General features: G+C 54.0%; 1 protein-coding gene across 2 annotated transcripts; it reads right to left on the minus strand.

The window, feature by feature from the left end:
* Positions 1–664: 664 nt before the first annotated feature.
* On the minus strand, positions 665–17240 carry CHFR (checkpoint with forkhead and ring finger domains). Of its 2 annotated transcripts, XM_079762755.1 has the most exons (17): positions 16946–17205; positions 14523–14622; positions 13715–13824; positions 12839–12898; positions 12519–12725; positions 10941–11105; positions 10487–10646; positions 9504–9658; positions 9252–9414; positions 7889–8031; positions 6201–6317; positions 5692–5775; positions 5117–5187; positions 4078–4165; positions 3542–3649; positions 3057–3129; positions 665–1872 (listed from the first exon to the last, which is right to left on the minus strand). In XM_079762755.1, the coding sequence occupies exons 1-17, from the start codon at positions 17076–17078 to the stop codon at positions 1830–1832; spliced, it is 1980 nt and encodes a 659-aa protein (XP_079618881.1). In that variant the 5' UTR covers positions 17079–17205; the 3' UTR covers positions 665–1829. The 2 variants fall into 2 exon arrangements, with proteins under 2 accessions (XP_079618881.1, XP_079618882.1); XM_079762756.1 differs by lacking the exons at positions 665–1872; positions 3057–3129; positions 3542–3649; positions 4078–4165 and having other exon boundaries at positions 4172–5187; positions 16946–17240.
* Positions 17241–18762: the final 1522 nt, after the last annotated feature.

The following is an 18762-nucleotide window of genomic DNA, read 5'->3' on the forward strand; positions in this document are numbered from 1 at the left end:
GTCAAAAACCGGCTGGCTGCTTGTGTGGGTGTTTCTGGGGTCTCTGCCCTATTCCGGGATCTCCGAGCCTATCCCAGGAGCTTTGCAGAGAGCTGAAATACCCGGAAGTATATTCTGTCATTTTTCCTCATTGTTCTAGCTATTCTGGGACTCATGCCCATCATATAAATTTTATTGTTCTAGCTATTATGGGACTCATGCCCATCATATAAATTTTCTATAGTTTTGTTCTAATGCCTATCAAAATCCTTCCTGGGATTTTGATAGGCATTAGAACAAAACTATAGAACAACTTGGTAAGAATTGTTAGCATTACTATGCTGAGTCTTTCAGTCCATGAACATGGTATGCCTCTCCATATTAGGTCTTCTTTGTTTTAGGCATGATACCAAAATCACTTACCTCTGCTGCAAAGGGCACACACCTGCAACAAAGACATAACATAGCCTGTGGCTTCAATGTGAATCACCAGCCTGTGGCTCCTTCAGGTTGAAGGACCTAAGAAACCCTGTGCCTTTGGGGTGCTCAGACCAGGGCCTGAGGGCCAGCTTGGTGGAATCTCCTTACTAGAAAGTAGTAGCTAGTGAAGTCTACAGCCGCCTGTCCCTGTGACGGTAAGGGGCACATCCTAACTAACACTAGAGAACAAACATGCGGAGAGAGAAACAGATGCGGCTTGTTTATTAGATGTGGGAAGGCAGCCTTCTCTCACACACACTGCTGCTTCTCAGTCTGTATCAAGAGCAAGACAACCGTTGTATTCCTGAGAAGCAAAAAGGTTACAATTTTGCAAACAAACATAACAGGTGATTTTAACAAAAAATAAAAAACATTTTTTCTTTTACAAATAACAAAACTTCAAGTATTATTCCAGATGACAGCAAACCCAACGCTGGAGGACAGGGCAAGAACCAGTGGAAAAAAAGGCCCCTCGTGCTCCTGGTGGGAAGGAAGAGACTGCTCCAGGGAGGTCGTGGTGCCACCAGGGCTGACCTGCAACTGGCACTTTGGCCACCCATGGCCACGGCCCCACAGGAAGGAATGAAGAACATGGGGACACTGGGTGGGGCCCGCAGCTATGCTGAGGGAGGAGCAGCAGGGCCAGCACTTTGCTTCCTTGTGGGCTCAGGGTGGTGGCAACCCAGCTCGCCCACGCCTGGGAGGGGCCGTGCACTGTCAGGGTCCAGGGTTAGCAGTTCTGGACACCTGGTGATGTTTTTATTAATACAGAGAAACACGTTTATGCTTTCAATACCATACTACCCCAATTTTTGTCAACTTGTAAATTATATAAATTATATTACTTGTGCTATAGTTTGTGGCATTTTAAATCTTACTAGAAGATAAGCATCAACCCTATTAAAACAAAAAGCATATAAGAAACTATTGGTTTCCCATGGGGCACTGCACAGCCTGTAAACTTTTTCCTTAAACAACAGAATGTTTCTGACCAACTGTCCTCTCTCTGCCATGGAACTTTTCTGAAGAGAGATGTGCGTTTTAACCATAGTGTGGGGAAGGTACAGAGCAAACCTGCTCACCACCATCTCAGGAGGGGGGCGGCTGGTGGCTATTCTGGCTGAAGCACTTCGGGCGGCCCCACGCTCAGCAGACAGCTGTGCACCCCAGGCCTCCCAAGGCGGCTGCTGGGCCTCACTGAGAGGGTCTCCTCCACAGAAAAAGTCACACCCGAGTGCTGGATGCACAGACCCCCAGCATGCCCTGAGGGAAGTGTAAAATGCCCTTAAAATGTTCATATTTAGTATTTCCTGAAACACGCTGTCATTGACCCCTGCACTTCCAAGCCATCTTGGTGCATCCTCAAGCGCTTAGTTCTTGAACCTCGTCTGTTCACAGATATGATTGAATTTCCTGTGGGGGGAAAGCAGTCAAATTACACACCAGAGCACCAGAGAATCATTCAAGTAAGCCAATTCCGAAACTGCCCACTGGACGACCACACGAGAAATGGTGTGCATGGGGGCTCACAGCAGCATACGTTTAACACTATCACACAAACTAACCAGAGGAAGCTTTCTTTTCTCCTTTTTAAACTTTAAAATAGAAATGGCAAATTTTAGGTAATTTTCTTGGAGAAGAGACTCAAAGCTGCGTGTCCTCAGCATCCCCATGACACTGATGGACACACCTCCAGTTTAAAAGTGGAGGTGAGCTTAGCCCTATCTGGTTTGGCTCAGTGGAAAGAGCGTCGGCCAGCGGGATCTCAGGCTCAATCCCCAGTGGGGGGCATGCGGGAGGCAGCTGATCAATGAGTCTCTCTCATCATTGATGTTTCTATCTTTCTCTCCTCTCCCTTCCTCTCTGAAATTAAAAAATATATATATTAAAAAAGAAAAAAGCAGAGGTGAGCTTACTCCTTTAAGAGCCTCGTAGGAAACATCTGGTGAGTGACCAATTTAGTGCAAACATAGTCACCCGCTCACAGCACCAGCGACAGACCCAGTGTGCAATGGCACGCACATGAGCCTGGGGCTTGGGAAGGATGGTCCCAGTGACCATGGCCACTGATCTGGAAATGAGTCGGCTGGGAATGAGGCTGTGCTTATGGGGGTGCAATGTGGAGAACATTTCGATACAAAGTGTTTCACTAAATGAGGTAACAGGAGAGCACAGTTCCCCATGACAGCCCTACTTTGTATATATACTACGTGACTAAAGCAGTATGTTTATAAGGAGACTAGAGACCTGGTGCACCAATTTGTGCACAGGTGGGGTCTGTCTGGCCAGCCTGCCCTGATCGGGGCTGACTGGGGCCAATCAGGCCAGGCAAACCGGGGGAAGGGGCTGCGGGTGTCCGGCAGGCCCCGGCCCCTGGTTGAATTCCTGGTTGAACTCCCGGTCAAGGGGATAATTTGCATATTAGTCTTTTATTATATAGAATACTAGTTGGCTAGTTCACAAACATCCCTAAAAGCTGAGATATCAACTTGTCCAAACACTTGAAAACTTCAGTTAGGAGAATAAGGTCTGCCTCCCTTAGGCCTGTCAGCCCCCTCCAGCCGTGAGGCCCCGCCCAGCAGCACAGCGGCACTCACATCGCATGGTGGGCCTTCACCTGAGTGCGGCAGTTGCGACCCCAATAGCAGTCGGGACGGGAAGTCACAGCCACTAGGAGAGAAAAAGCCCACAAGGTATCACAGGTACACCCCACATCACATGCCGCTCGGGGAGCTCACCGGGAGCCCCAAAGAGACGCTGCGGCTGAGAGGCAGCACTGTGTTGCACATTCCGTCTCCCTGTTCCAGGAAAGGGCAGAAAGCTCACTGAACACCCACTCAGGAAAGGAGGTGGCTCCAGCTGTCTCTGAGGGTGTTTTGTGCATCTTGTGTTAGAAACCCACGCCACAGCCAACACCCGGGGCCTGACTGACACCAGGCGGGCGATGGCCCTGACACAGCACGGCACTCAGGCAGCCTCTGCCAACACCACCAACAAAGCCAGGGAGAGTTCCTACCTATTATGCCGAAGCACAGAAGCCACAGAAAACAGAAGTGAGATGGGTGGGGAGGGGGTCCCTCACCTGGCAACTCCGAGGCCGGAATGTTCTGCCGATACTGGTAGGCCAGCTCCCGGAAGCTTCGCAGGCCGCAGCAGTAGCACAGCACGGTGCCGCCCGTGACTCTGGCATCTGGAAGAACACAGCCTCATGCGGGCACGGCCAGACGTCAGGAGCATCAGTGTCCAGAACAGCGGGACATACGTGGCCATGCAAACCAGTGGGGAACTAACACGCTGACCCATAAAAGGGGAGACAGTGAGCTAGACGTTTGGGAAATAAGAACAAAACCAATCCAGATGCCAATTTATTTCCTTACTGCAAAACAAGTCCACCGGGATTAAAAATTTAAATATTTTTTAAAATCCAACAAAGTACCTAGAAGAATAAACATAACTTTTCTCTTGAGCTACTTCCAAGTATGTCGCAAAAACCAAACGCACATAAGAAAGGGCCTGTAACTTTGAGTGCCCACAGCAAACGTCGCACAAAGGAAACCGGGCAAGGAAGGTGAGAGCCAGGGACCATGGACAGCGCCAAGGTTCTCGAGAGGAGCTTACCAGACAGGAGGAACACACCCCTCTGCAGAGCCACCAGGCTCTCAGTCAGCACATTCTTCCACGTCAAACCCCTGGCCGCCAGGTAGTTCTGTGATGGGGAAACAAGGGGAACAGGGAAAACACGAGCGTGGACAAGAGGGTAAATGGTTGTAAAAGGCCCTCAAAGGTGGGTAAAGCCAAAGAAACCATGGCAGGTGTTTGTAGAGGGCAGCTGCCGCCTTTATGGGGCCTGCTCCCATGACCATGGCTTAGACCAGCCAGGAGAGCCGGGCACCAGGCCACGGCCCAACAGGGCATCACGTCCACAAACCAGTGCACAGGATGCGTGTCCAGATGCTCCTTCAAAGCCTCAGCAGGGAGCTGGCTCCCAACCCACCAGTGCAGTCACGCATACTCGACACCTCTGCAGGGCGTGCCCAGCACAGCAGTGTGAGCCACCGACCTTGGCTGGAGCCGCCACAGTGTAGCAACCGGCCCGTGAGCATGGGACCAGGAAGCTGAGGGTCTGGGTCTGCACTCTGCCCTTCACACATGGAGCTGCTTGGCTCCTGCCATGCAAACCCACAGGAAGGGCCATGTGCTCATCCACCCAGGACAGAGGTGCTCAGGGGCGTGCGTGCAGGTGAGAAGGTCGCAGTCCTATGGGTGACGCTGCACGGAATGGGGTGAAGTTAAGTCCTTGGCGAGGGACTGACGTGCACACTGAAATTCTAAGAGCCGGGCTCGCCTCCTGACATGGGGAAGGAGCGGTCGGAAAGGAAGAGAGCCAGAAAGAAGGCCCAGCTCCACCAGGTCCGGCGGTGCGGGCCCAGCCCACAGACCCTCTGCATGGTGAGCGGGAGTCGAGCCATGGAAGCAACTGCTGTGGAGTCGTGGCATTAAGGCATAAAGGACACACCTGGTGTTTGGAATACGGGGAAACAGACATAGACCAACAGGGTGCTGACAGGCAGTGGTGGTGTGAGTCAGAAAACGCAGTCATTGGGGTGACTGAGAAATTTCTGGGGAGGCCTCCTCGGCCCTGGCCTGACCCACGCACCTTCAGGATGTCGGACTCGTAGTTGTTGTTGTTCAGCACCCCGTCCAGGCACCTGTCGCCCAGGTGGAGTTCTGTCGGGTGGAGGGAAGCAATGTTACCCCTTTTATAGATGCCTCACCCGACAGCTAAGATGACCACATTTCCTTCACCAGAGTCTACAGGGAACAAAAAGCTCCACAACAAAATACAGCTTTACGCCGGGAACACGTGCAATGACTTCCGTTCCCTCCCTCCGGACATGCCCGCTCTCCACGTCCCTCAGCGCCGGGCTGCCGTCCCAGGTCTGAAAGCTGCAGCCAGGCTGTGCCTCTTCAGGGGTGGGGGACCCTTGTGTGAACACAAGCTTCCTGGCTCTGAACTCAAGGTCCCCCGAATCCTCCTGTCATTGCTTGGTGCTACGCTAACACTTTTTAATGGCAAACCCACGCAGTGTTCAGGAAAAGGCAATTGATTTGTGTTGACCTACAGTGGCTTTCTCCCCTTCTGGCACACAGTAGGCCACGCCACCCTGTCCCGCCCTCAAGTGCACCAAGAGAACATGCGGGGCTGAAGCGACCAGCTGAGAGCAGCGTTACCACAGAAGGGGGCCAGGCAGCCGAGGCAGCCGGTCCGGGCGCAGCCCCAGTACAGGTGACAGAAGGGCTGCAGGCAGACGGCACCTGTGGGGACAGCACAGTCACCAGGCGGGACACCTCAGGGAGGAACGAGGCAAAGGGCCATCAAGCAAACGACAAACTCGATGGCGCAGCGACCCCCAAACTCGGCATCAAAGCATCGCATTCATCTACCAGATGTAAGTGACCTGACAGAACGACTGGCCCCGATGTGGGGACGGAGGCATGACGCAGACTCCAGAAAGAGAACCAAACACGAAAACGCGTGTGTGGTGGGAACAGCCTCACAGTGTGGGAGAGGCCACACGGGGACAGGACTTTGGATGGAACACAGAACTGCGTGCTCACTTCCCACCACACACAAGCGTCAACCGTGCTTGGAATCCTGAGCCTGAAGGACACACAGGCGAGGCTTTGCGGTGGGAGGTCACCCAGGCAAACACGCACCACCCGCCCCCCCCCCTACTCACACTGCTGGGGGGCGATGCGGGGGTCCTGCTCACGCTCTGCCCTCCGGTCGGGCATGGGCTGGAAGCAGCAGGTGCATATGGCGTGGCTTCCTTGCAGGGTGCACACATAATCCTGGGCTGCAGAACAGACAGGATGTTCAAGGCGGGGTGTCGGGACACAGGCAGAGGGAGCCGATCAGAGAACGTCTATTGGGGTGGCTACAAAGTGCACACGAGGACAGACAGACCTACACTAACACCCAGGGAGAAGTCAGACCTATTCTCAACGGCAACGGACAGTCTACCATTGAAACGAAGGAGTCTAAACAGACTGAAAACAACCAAGATTTCAGAGATCATGAAGGTTTTCTGCCACTTCCTATAAAGATAGGCCAACCTATAGAGCACACACCATAAAACAATAAAGTGGGTTTTATATTTAATCTCAGCATCCTCCAAATAAACAAACAGGCCTGGCAGCAAGACTGTGGACCCGCACCAGACACTGTGTGCACGTGCCCCCGCGGCCACGCAGCACCCACAGGCCCTGAGCACGCACACTTGCTCCAGGCCCTGTCCCGATGGGGACTTCCATCTTCATTTTGTCACCTGGTAAGTGGCAGTCAGCAGGTGACCGAGCACTGCACTGTCCATCCCTGTGCACGTGGCCTACAGGCAGTCACCGAGAGCCACAGCACGGCATTGTGGCATCTGGTTAAGAACGTGGCTCTGGCCCTAACTCGTTTGGCTCAGTGGATAGAGCCTCGGCCTGCGGACTGAAGGGTCCCAGGTTCGATTCTGGTCAAGGGCATGTACCTTGGCTGTGGGCACATCCCCAGTAGGAGGTGCGCAGGAGGCAGCTGATTGATGTTTCTCTCTCATCGATGTTTCTAATTCTCTATCCCTCTTCCTTCCTCTCTGTAAAAAAATCAGTAAAATATACTTAAAAAAAACAAACAAAAAGAATGTGGCTCTGGCCCTGGCTGGTGTTGTTCAGTTGTTAGAACGTCAGCCTGCTCACCAGAGGGTTGCAGGTTCAATTCCTGATCAGGGGCATGTACCTGGGTTGCAGGTTCAATCCCTGGCTCTGGTCAGGGTGCGTGTGGGAGGCAACCAATCGGTGTCTCTCTCACATTGATGTTTCTCTCTCCCCTCCTTCCCCTTCCTTCCACTCTGAAAATCAATGGAAAAATATCGAGTGAGGACTAACAATAACAAAAAAGAAAGTGGCTCTGGTCAGTGACCTCATGATGGGCTTAGGTGGACAGTGGCCACGAGGCTGGGTCCTTGTGGGGAGACAACCCAGATTCCTTGTGTCCACGTTCCCTTTCTGGACGCCCTGGGGCCCTCTGGAAACAGGCAGTGGAGGGGCCCAGGACGGCTCTGGGAACTCCACGGCCATTGCTGGGGAGAGGCCAGTCTCTCACTGGAGGGGCCCATGTGTGATGGCCATTTGGCTTTGGCAGACAACACTGGGAACACCAGCTGCCCGAGCAGTGGGCAATGGGGGCCGAGGGTGAGAATTAGGACTGAATCCCCAGGAGTGTCCAGGAGCAGAGGCCCAAAACAGATATGAGAAGCAGCAAGCTATGAGGGCGTGGGACCACTAGAGGCAGAGGACAGGAGAGCAGAGAGGGACCGGCAGAAACGCCGGCCGCAGCCCGAGTGGTCGTAGCAGAGCCACAGCACAGAGGGCACGGCTGTCTCACCTGTCGTGGCGCTGGCAGATGTCGACGGTGTGTCGCCGGAGGCCTGCGGTGGCCCCTGCTCGCTGCCTGGCCCCGAGCAGAGCAGGGGCGGCCCCACCTGCCTTTGGTACTCAGGGCACTGTCTGCACACGATGTACGGCTGGCTGCAAGGGGAGCACACAGACCTGAACTTGGGCGCGGGGACAGCCGCTCTCAGGGGTGTGGGAGGTGGTGAGGGACAGGGCCGATCCCGAGCCTGGCAGTGCCCTCCCTGCTCGTGGACCGCGTCACCACCTCCGGCTCAGCCCTGTAGCACCTGCTGTGGCCCAGCGAGTGCTCTGGGGTGGGCACCCCACCGTCCTTGCTCACCCCGAGGCGGCAGCAGGAATCAGAGGCTCTGCTCTCTGCCACCTCCCAGCTCCCTTTCCTGTTCCGTTTCCAGAGCCCTTCCCCTCGGCTGCTCCTGGGGTTCTGAGGCATCTTTTGCCCACCCCTCGCTTTGCAAGATGTCTCAGGGGCACGGCCACTCGGTCCCCACGGGGAACAGGACGCGCTCTCCAAGGTTCGATGCTGGGCGAGCTGGGTACCGCATTCAGAGGCGCTCTCAGGCCCCACGGGTACGCAGGACTGTCACCTGGCCACCCAGGAAATGTCTGCACAGCGTTACAGTCAAAGCAGAGGCACTCTGGGCGAGCACTGTGTCCTCAGGAGCCTTCCCAGTGGCCACCAGGAGCCCTGCACCACCCGACGATGCAGTGCAGCTGAGCTTTCCCACGGCGGGCTGTGAGAACCACCCACAGATGACGCACAGGGACCCTGATCGCAGCCTGAAAACGCCTCCCTGGGCCTGCACCAGGGGCGGGAACCCGTGAGGGAAGAATGGGTCAGGCCCGACCAGAAAAAACACAAGCCCTGAGAAGAGGCTCAGCCTCGCTCACCGGGCGCACCACCCCCAGGACCCCTCTGCGGGGCACCGAGGACGCCCCTCCCACTCAGACTCTAGCCTAACCGGCCCCCTTCCACCTGCTCCTCGCCGGGAAATGACTGGACACGAGCACGAAGCTGCAAGGGCAGGAACCACTGCAGCGCTGCTCCCGAGTCAGATCATCGGGAGATCAGAGCCGTGTGCACGGTCAAGCCACGTCCTCCTATCACGTCTAAGTGCAGCCACCCTACTTTGCTTAGAAAGAAGTGTTCATGACACATATATGTTCATGACACACATATGAATGGCCAGATGGGTAAACAAGCCAATGCCCCTCCCATCACGGAGCTGGGAGCCGCTCTCCCTCCGGCCGGGGAATCACTGTCCAGTCATAGGCACAGCAGGGAGATGGCCGCTCAGGGCAGAGCCCGCCCCACTCCCTGCCAGGCGCAGGCTCACCTAACATCCGAGGACTCGCTGTCCACATCGGACAGGTCCAACAGGTCCTCCGAACTGCCCTCCTCGTCCGAGAAAGACCTCCTGACTTTGGGCTGCAGCATGTCCTGAGTGATCTTGTTCCTGGTGGCCATGCTCCGCACATCTTCCTCGCTGCGACTCTTGTCTGGAATGCAAAGGACACAGCTCTGCTGGCGGGCGGGCCCTGGGGACACACACACCTGGTCTCCGGGAGCTGGCGGCCGCCCCACTTGCCTGGGTGCTGGAGCAGGTACGCCTCCACCAGGTTGTTGAGGATGTGGTTTTTACAGATCCGCTCGACGGGGCAGCGGCACGTGGGGCACAGCGTGGAGCGCTCCATCCAGCCCGAGTAGCAGGCCGCGCAGAAGGTGTGCATGCAGGGCTGCAGGCTGAGCACGAGGACAGGCCTTCAGACGCCCCTGCAGAGCACTTGCAGGTGGAGCGCCTGCCCACCCGCCACAGCAGCCCCGTCCCCAGGGCACGGCCTGCCTGGAGCATCAGAAGCTGGGGTGCCCGGTCACGCACGCTGCCTTTCCCCAGAGGAGGTGGCGGCCTTGCTCAGGCTGAGGGTCCGTAACAGGACAGAGAAGCGAGCACACCCCCGGCCCCCGAGCTCTCGCCTCAGCAGGGCCTGGAGCCTGTGCTGTGTGCTGCCCACAGCTGGCAGGTCTGCATCCTCTGTTAGTGACCGGGACTGCGCCTGACTCCCACAACCACCTGGGAAACGGCCCCCACGTGAAAACACAGTGTGCAACCTAAGCTACTCTCACTGGGTCCTTGTTAACGAAAAGAAACGAGAGGCTGTGTGGCGTTCTGGTCCAGGAGGTTCCGAGAGCACACTGTGACTTCAGGAACCGGAGGCTCAGAGACACCAGGCACCAAGGTCTACGTTCAAGTGGAAACGGACAAGCTAACTCTTCCCCGAAGCAAGGCAAGGAGCGAGGTTCTGCGGAAGCCACTCCTGGGACCTTCATTCTGTGTGAGCTACTACGTTTCCTTCGCCAGGGACAGTTCACCTGATCTCCATCTGAGGTGGACCAACCACTTAGGTAGCCACGACCGTGTCAGCCAAGGCCACCGCCACAATGGACAGTAGCCTTGGCCACTGGGGCCAGGTTTTCGGCTTGTTGGCCACTCAACGGTTACGTCAGTGGACCCGACCCCAAACGCGACCCGGAGCTGGCTTCCTCCTCGGCCCGGCCCCCGCGCGCGCGCACCTCACGCAGTCGTGCAGCAGGTCCTGGCAGATGATGCACGTGAGCGTCTCCTCCATCTTGTCAGGCTTCTCGGCGGCAGCTCTGACCTCCTCGAGGGTGCCGTGGGTGTCCCGACCCTGGTCTGCGACCAGCAAAGGCAGTTTCAGGTTGGGCTCCTCATCTGCAAGAGAAAGGGACAGTGTGACCGTCACAGCCACGGAGGGAACAGAGGCGTGCTCTTTTTGTTGGACGAGTTTTAACCTGCAGACAGAACCGTCCTCGCCGGCGTTTGTTTGAAGGGCCTTTTTAACAAGGCCCTGATGTCTCACGTTGCAGGACGCTCAAGTTTTGTTTTAGAAGAAGTTCAAGACGTGAGAAAGATGTTCAGGAGACACGGCTGAGAACGAAGGCCCAGCTGTCCGGCAGCAGCTGTGTCCAGTAACATTTCTATGTAAAGAAATCGTGAGACTCTGACCTCCTCTCATTCTCTTCGTAATGGGCTCCAGGCCCTCCTGATCCTGCGGTTCCGATGGAGGAGGGGATACTCCTTCTCTGGGGACAGCTGACGGGATGCTGGAGGGCTCATCACCGGTCACGGGTGCACCGCACCCTTTCGGGGAGACGCTGGCACCTCTGGCAGCTGTGGAGAGACAAGCAGGAAGAGTTCTGCTCCACGCCCTCGGCACGGGCTGTGTGCCTTGTGCCCGTCACTGTGCTCGTGGAGCTGGACGCACAGCACATCCGCAGGGAGAAACGCAGACATCTGTGACGGGGATCAGTCGGGCGTTTCGTCTCCCCGAGGCCACTCCTCCCGCTAGTCGCCATGTCACCCACACCGCGGACCCAGAAGTTCACGTAGAGACCTTCCAGAAGAGGTGTAGGAGGAAGACAGAAAAGCAGGGATGGAGAGTGCGAACTGTTTCCCAAGGTGACAAAGAAAACAGGGAGAAAGTTACCTCCTGGGGAAAGTACTGTCTTCAAAAGCAGAAGCAGAGTCACAGAACAGCAAAAAACCTTTCCAACAACCTTTATCTAGTCAAGACCTCATTTATGGCATTATATTATAATACATATCTAGTCTGTAACATTCAAATGATTAAGTGTGGTTATTTGGGGGGGGGGGGGAAATTGGCCTACTGCAGCTGAAAGAAAAAAGTTAGAATTGTTTTGGGAACCAATTATCCCGAACACCGAGAGAAGGAAAGGGGCAGCTCCCTGGGCCGGTCCTGGCTCCGACTCTCAGTCGGGCCTCTATGTTCCGTCGGGCTTCTCCCTCAAGAACGAAGACCACGATGCTGCTCATGGTGAGAATGAACAGAAGTGCTTGGCACCTGCCCCACATTGAGCATGAGCCTTGGAGGTAGTCACTGCAGTTGTTTTGCTGGTATACGCTTAGGCACACAAGCAGGAAAATTTCCCCAACTTTTCACAATTCCATCTGAACAATTTGCTTACAGAAAAGCTAATTCTAAAGATAATGTGGAAGAAAAACACGGAAGAATCGCTGCAGATATTGGTACGTATAGTGTGATGCAATGTAGGAAATAAGTGCTCACAAGCACTGTACGTTGTAATAACACATCACACTGCAGCTAGATAGCCTGCATTTTCTCTAGAAACCAGGGAGGTAAAGAATTCATGTGTTAGGACCAAAATAAGTAAAACTGGTTTGAAATACCACACTGCTCTAGATGAGTTTTAAAGCATGATCTCACTGAAAGGAACCAGACACAAAGGCACATAACGTAGGATCCCGTTTACGTGAAATGTCCAGGGGCAAACCCAGAGACCGCTGCAGACGAGTAGTTGCCAGGTGATGTGGATCCTATCCCGACAGAACTGCACAAAGCACCACGGCACCACCGTCTCTGACCCTCAGCATTTCTCCTGGGGCGGGAACAAGAATACTTCTTGCCCAGAAATCTTACTACCGAGAGCCTGGTGCCCGCTGGCCCCTCAGAGCTCCTCCGTGGCTGCATCTGTCTCAGAACAACATCAGCCAAGATGGGTGAACAGAAACGATCGGAGCCACCTCCCAAGATCCCCCTCTCACCAGAGCCGGAGGGTGGCGCTCGCCCTGCGGGGGGCTCCATGGAAGAGGCAAAGGCCGTGGGGAAGAGGTCCGACGTGGACGTCGATGGCTGTGGTTCCTCAAAGCACGCCTGAGTGGTGGGCGACGACGGCAGGCCCCGGGGCTGGTCCCCTCGCCCTGCACCTGAGGTATCTTTGGTCGCGTGGAACACGTTTTCCTTTGTGGCTTCTGTGAGCACAAGAGCAGCAGCAGGAGCCGTCAGGGCTCACAGCACCGCGGCTGTGCACGCCAGCAGGTGGAGCGGCTCCTCACACGACAGTCCCTGCCGTGATCGCACTTACCAAAGGAGTCCTGTGCCACGCCTGGCTTTTCATTTAACGCCTCGTAGCGGTACGCCACGTCTAAAAGGAATTAACACGGTCAGAGCAGTATCAGCCCGTGCACCAAGCCAAACTCATTTTCCTCTTCTCTTCCCTCCAGCCAGTTTGTCCTGCTGACTACCTTGTCTATTCAGCCACTAACAACGTTCACCAGTTACAGGGATTATAGAACAAATGGCCCAAAACATCTGAACCAACGTTAGCCTCAGGAGAACACGTCTGGAGTCAGGAGGCCGACACAGGGAGGCACGGCACCTGCCGAGCAAAGAGCCTACGCTTCCTGTCCCTTCTGTGTGGCCAGGCCCGGCTGGGATTCAGGTGCAGAAACCGAGGGGATGCCCGCCCCTTCTTTCTGTTTTGGGAGGAACCTTCGAAAGATTCCTCTGCTCTCCTTGCCCAACATCCTGCTTCTTCCGCAGACGCAGACACTCCGGGCTGAAAAGGCCTAGCGGAGCCCTGTCGGCGTGCTGCTCGCTCCTGTCCAGTCTCGGGGCCTCCACCCCTGCTCCTGGTCTTACTCCCCCAACGCAGATTTCCTTTATTCTGCACCTAACCCAGCCCCGTTCCCTTCTCTGTGGCTGCCACGGAGGTTCACGGTCACGACCCCGGTTGGTCTGTATGGAAGAAGGCCTGAGGCTCAGACGGCAAGGTCAACTCCCCCAAATCTTGAACAGACACTACCCTCACCAAGAACCTCCATAAACAGTAAAGAGCTGACACGAACGTTCCTACAGGAAGAGGCTGCTTCAACAGACTCTTTCCACAAAGCACCCCGGCTACGGCAGGACGTCCCCACCGCACAGCACGCAGGTGTCCACCCAGCGGGCCCCCTCTTACTGTGCTCTGGCTCGTTCTTCCTGTACACCACGTAGATGACATCGCCCGTCTGCAAAGGACAAGTCTGCTTCTTCACAACCTTCAGCATGTTAATCACCGTGCCATTGGTGCTGCGGAGACAACAAAGGAGAACCTTACCCTAACGAACATCGCTGGAAGCTACACACGTCTTGTTCCACCACCATCAGGAAGCAGGTCCATCCTACGCCTCGAATACGTGCACCGCCATGCACACGGCAGCAGCATTCACAACAGCCAAGGTGTGCAAGTACCCTAAGTGCCCATGGACAGACTGGCTGTCATAGACAATGGAAGGTGACTTGGCTGTAAAATGGAATGAAGCATTGCCATTTGCAACAACGTGGATGGACTCAGAGCAAAGGCCATCAGTGCAAAGTATTTATGTGCTTTCTGTAGGGGAGCGGGACTCTGGAAAGCTTTTCTCTTTTACGTGCTATTTACGTTGTATAAGAATTCATAAAATAACAATTTTTATCTTCTTAAATTTTGGGGAAAGAAGTCTAACTTACGTAGGTTTGTGAGAACCCAAAATTTGTCCCTGACTTTTAAGTCTTATTTCTGGGATATTTTTGCTATAATTTGAGTACATCCAAGAAGGGTCACAGACACCTGCGTGTCACCGAGCATCCCACCCCGGAGAGCAGAGCGCGCACTTCCCGAGACCCTGAGGCCTGGCCAACCACCACGGTGAAGAACACCAACCCTCGTTGCCTCTCCGGTCACTAGCTTCCAGTCAGGTTCCGGAAGCTACGCCAGGAAAAGGAAAAGCAGCTCAGAAAGAGCTTACCTGGTATCTTCCAGCAGCACCTGACCAGATTTCTCATCCCAAATGATTTTACAGTGATCTCCAGAGACCAGCTTATTGCCAGGAAACGAAAGGTCGCAACCTAAAACACAGAAGGGGGCCCCCCTCAGTATGACTGTGGGTATCATGCACGATACTGCGCTTTGCTGAACCACAGAGAGCAGGTTTGCATGTGAGTGGAAATCAGGGCCCACGGTGTGCTGTGCACTTCAGGAGACAACGCCTAATCAAGAAGGTGCAAAGAAAAAGTTCCAAAGGATTGAAGTGTTAATCCCCAATGCAGAGGGTCAGGGACCGTGCTCTGAACCTCCCGGATTGCCCAGTAAGGGGTAGGACACCCTATCAACACCTCCCGCAAAACAGCAACAGCTTCTGGGTGAGAGTTTTACAACACGCACACATATGCAGCTGGCCTGATAAATATTAAAAAATACCCAGAAGGAAGAATACCAAGAGGGTTAGTTATGTAATTCTTCAGTATTCTAACTCAGTCTCTTAATTTCTTCTCTGCGTAACCTAAGTTTCACAAACCATACAAAAGTGAAGCAATGGCAAAGGGTCACATAAAATATGACTGAGAAAATGACCATAGGCACACATACGTTTAAGGAAATTAAAAACAGCCCTAGCTAGTGCTGCTCAGTGGATAGAGCGTCAGCCTGCAAACTGAAGGGTTCCGAGTTCAATTCCAGTCAAGGGCACATGCCCGGGTTGCGGACTCACTCATGACCACTAGGAGGCGTGCAGAAGGCAGCCAATCAATGATTCTAACACTCTCCTTCTCCCTTCCTTTCTGAAATAAAAAATATATATATTTTTTAAAAAGGAAATTAAAAACAGAAGGGAGATGCAGCTATAGCTAAACACAACCCCTCTCTCCTCATTAAATGCAAGGAGAAAAATCCTCAAATGCTTTGTTCTGTCCTTAAATCTAAAGAATAAAAAGCTTCCAGTACAGCAACTTTAGGTTTTGCCGGAAAGGTTAATACATTCACTAGAAGGACTCCTATTAGGAAGCAGATTAACTCAACAACACGTTTCTGCTCCTTGCATTACCATGTGAAATGACACTGTGTTATAATAACAATGGCTAACATTAAGTGCTAACTTGAAGCCAGGCCTCTCCAAAGCGCTTCACGCTGGCGGTCTCATCTAACCTCTGCGGTGACTGCGAAGTAGGCAGGAAGGCACAGAAAGGTACGTTAGGGCAAAGCAAATTAGGCGGTGACGCCAGGTGTTCGAACCTCAGCCGTTTCTCTCCAGGGCTCTGGTCTTCCCCAAACTTCCAATAACATCAATTAAAGACAATTAGTTTGTTTTTCAGAAGTTTCTAATGATGTGTAAGCACTTCCAAAGTTGTCAAAAAATTAACTTGATACTGGGATTTAAGACGACTAAAAAAAACACAAACAAACCCACAAAACAACCCAAAACAAAAACAGCTGCACGTCCATCATAAGGGGTAAAATGAAACCAAAAACATATGCTTTTAAACAGTAATCTTCCTCATTCTCTCTTTTTAAAAGTATACAGTCAGAGTGATCATTTATTTTCAGACAAACTAAGTTTTTGTTTTTTTGCCTGATCAGTGCACTTCTCTCCCTGCAGGAAAGCTGCAAGGGAGTCAATGACGCGACAGATGGTGGCTGAGGCCTGCAGGGCAGGAAGTGCCCAGGACCGGGCACCTTCTCTCGGCAGCTGCGGGACCTCGGCTTCCAGGTCCCCAGACCAACACATCCTTCAATGGCTACGGGAGCCGGGGCTTGAGATCTCCTTAAAGAGGAGGCCCGCAGCTGTACACTGCCCCGCAGGCACTGCTTTCGCTGCATCTCGTCCGTCTCGGTGCGTTTTCACTTTCCTCACCTGGGCTCTCCTAACTTCCCTGTGACTTCCGTGACCCCGGGTTGGTGAAGAGCGCGCCATTTAAATGCCCACAGAGCTGGGCATTCCCAGCCACCTTCCTCCTCATTGCCCTGAGGTCAGAGGAGGTGCCCTGTGCAGTCATGGAGCTGAGCAACCGCACGCTGGGGACCAATCCATGCGCCTCTTCCACCAAGCCGTCCCCAGGGTTAAGCAATCTGCGGGAGGCACTCGGAAGTGGCTGGGCGCACCCCAGTGAGTAAATAAATGGCCGCTCTCACGGGAAAAACTGGTCCGCACGGCGCCCCGCCCAGGGCCTCCCGGCTCCCGCCCCCGACCCCCGTCCCCACGCCGGACCGGACCCGGGTCCCCGTTCCCGACCGCACCCCGGCCCCTCGCCCCAACCCCGGCTCCCATCCCCGCCCTCCGACCTCACCCCGGTCCCCACCACAGCCCCCGGCCCCCGGTCTCCGGTCCCCGGTCTCCGGTCCCCAGCTCCCGTCCCCACCCCGGTGCCCGGCCCCGGCCCCGGCCCCGGCCAGCACCTCTCTTCCGCCCGAAGGTCCACTCCCGTTTCCGCAGGAGAACGTGCGGCTCGCCCTCCTTGGCGCCCAGGCGGAGGAGCCGCCCCCACGGCTGCTGCGGAGGCGGCTGCTCGCCTTCCCCGGGCTGCTCCATCGGATTCACATCTGTCGAGACTCGGACCCGGAAACGTCGGGACGGGCGGCTGCCCGCGGCTCCGCCCCGTGGCCTCCGGGCCTCAGCGCCTCCGCCGCGCCGCCTCCCGCGAGCCACCCGCCCGGCTTAGCCCCCGCCCCGCGCCGAACCCGGAACCGGCCGCGCCGCCGCCGCCGCTGCTGTCAACAGACATCGCGGATTCCTCAGCTGATCCGCTGGGCGGGGCCCGCGGCTGCGATTGGCTGGCCGACCCCACCACAGAGCGCGACGGCTAGAGTGGCAGCGCATGCGCACATGGGAGGCTGAGGGCCTGGACGCCATCTTTGGTGCTGGCCGGGAGGTCTGCGCCTTCGCGGATCTCGGCTGTAGCAGCCGCCCGCGCCATGTTAAGTCAGGGCAAAAGGGCGGAGTGACTTGCCCCTTGAGCACCTACAGGAATTCTCCAAGCCGTGTAGCAAGCGCAGAGATGCACGCGAGATTCAGCAGGTCAGATCCCCGGGAGAAAGGGTCGTGTTAAGACGTGAGGAACCTTTCTACCCCATTGCTGTTATTTCAGGCCAGTTTTATCTGCTCTTACGGTGTAATGGGGACAAAAACGTCTTACTTTCACGGGGAAACGAGCCCTTCGTTTTGCTGTATCTCACAAGGAAACTTTTAGATGACCGAGGTACTTAAATGTGACACATGCACACCCAGCTGTGTCCCAGGGACAGTGATTCCCCCTTTACAAGAGTAAGTTCTTCTTGAGAAATGCTTTCTCTTGGGTTATTGGACAGTATGAGGTCATTGTTGATTGTCTTGGATGTGGTTATTACAAGATCTTGGTTATGTTGGAAAATGCCATTTTTAGATAACAGTACTAAAGTATTTGGGGATGAAGTGTCATCGTTATAATTTTCTTTAAAATGCTTTAGCAAAAGAATAAAATGACAAGATAAGGTGAACTAGAGACTGTTGTTACAGCTATAATTAGTGGGTAACTGAGCACTGATGATGTTATTCTCCATGCTGTTAGGTTTGTGATTTCTATAATAAGGAGAAAAAAATACTCCCCGTGGTGAATTGTCTTAAATGTAACGAACGATTTTAGAAGAGCTTTAGGGGAAAACTTCATTTATGAGCCCCACAGATACATCCACTTAAGTTAACACACCACCACCTTTAAATAAAATATAGGTTTGTTTCATTTACGTTACCATAACCAAGCCGTTTGCACTTAATAATTAATCGAGGGGGGTCAAGAGGGGGATGGGAGACACCTGTAATACTATCAACAATAAAAATGTATATTTAAAAAATAACTAATCTTGAATATAACTATTTACATGAGTCTCATTTTGTCTCATGCCGGCTGAGCTAAGGGAACATATTTTTGTTAAATGTAAGCAAAAATAAAATCCCACTGCCGAGAGGCAAATGGCTCAAACGACTATTGAAACTGCAGCCACAAGGGAAGGGAGATGCAGGGGGAGTAGAAATACGACCTCACAGCAGTGCAGCAAATGTGCTACCTTCTATTCCTTGGTGTTATTCAGGCTGTATTTCACGTGCAACCAAATTTGTCTAAAATATAATCTATTTGTTTAACGGACAGGAAGTCTTGTTCTGTATCTGATATTTTATGAAAATCAGAAAACAGCTACTTATATAAGCATAACCAATGGATGCAAAACTCTGGGGGGTG

Source organism: Cnephaeus nilssonii, assembly GCF_951640355.1.
Source record: "Cnephaeus nilssonii genome assembly, chromosome: 22".
Classification (NCBI taxonomy): Eukaryota; Metazoa; Chordata; class Mammalia; order Chiroptera; family Vespertilionidae; genus Cnephaeus; species Cnephaeus nilssonii.

Excerpts from the sequence above, each read along its gene's own strand:
- CHFR (XM_079762756.1), bottom strand. The coding sequence starts at position 17,078 with ATGGAGCAGCCCGGGGAAGGCGAGCAGCCGCCTCCGCAGCAGCCGTGG. Across the intron at positions 12,726-12,838 it reads CGTGGCACAGGACTCCTTTG|AAGCCACAAAGGAAAACGTG; the intron begins GTAAGTGCGATC and ends TTGTGCTCACAG. Across the intron at positions 5,188-5,691 it reads CTGCCTGGCCCCCTTCTGTG|AACTCCACCTGGGCGACAGG; the intron begins GTAACGCTGCTC and ends TCCACCCGACAG.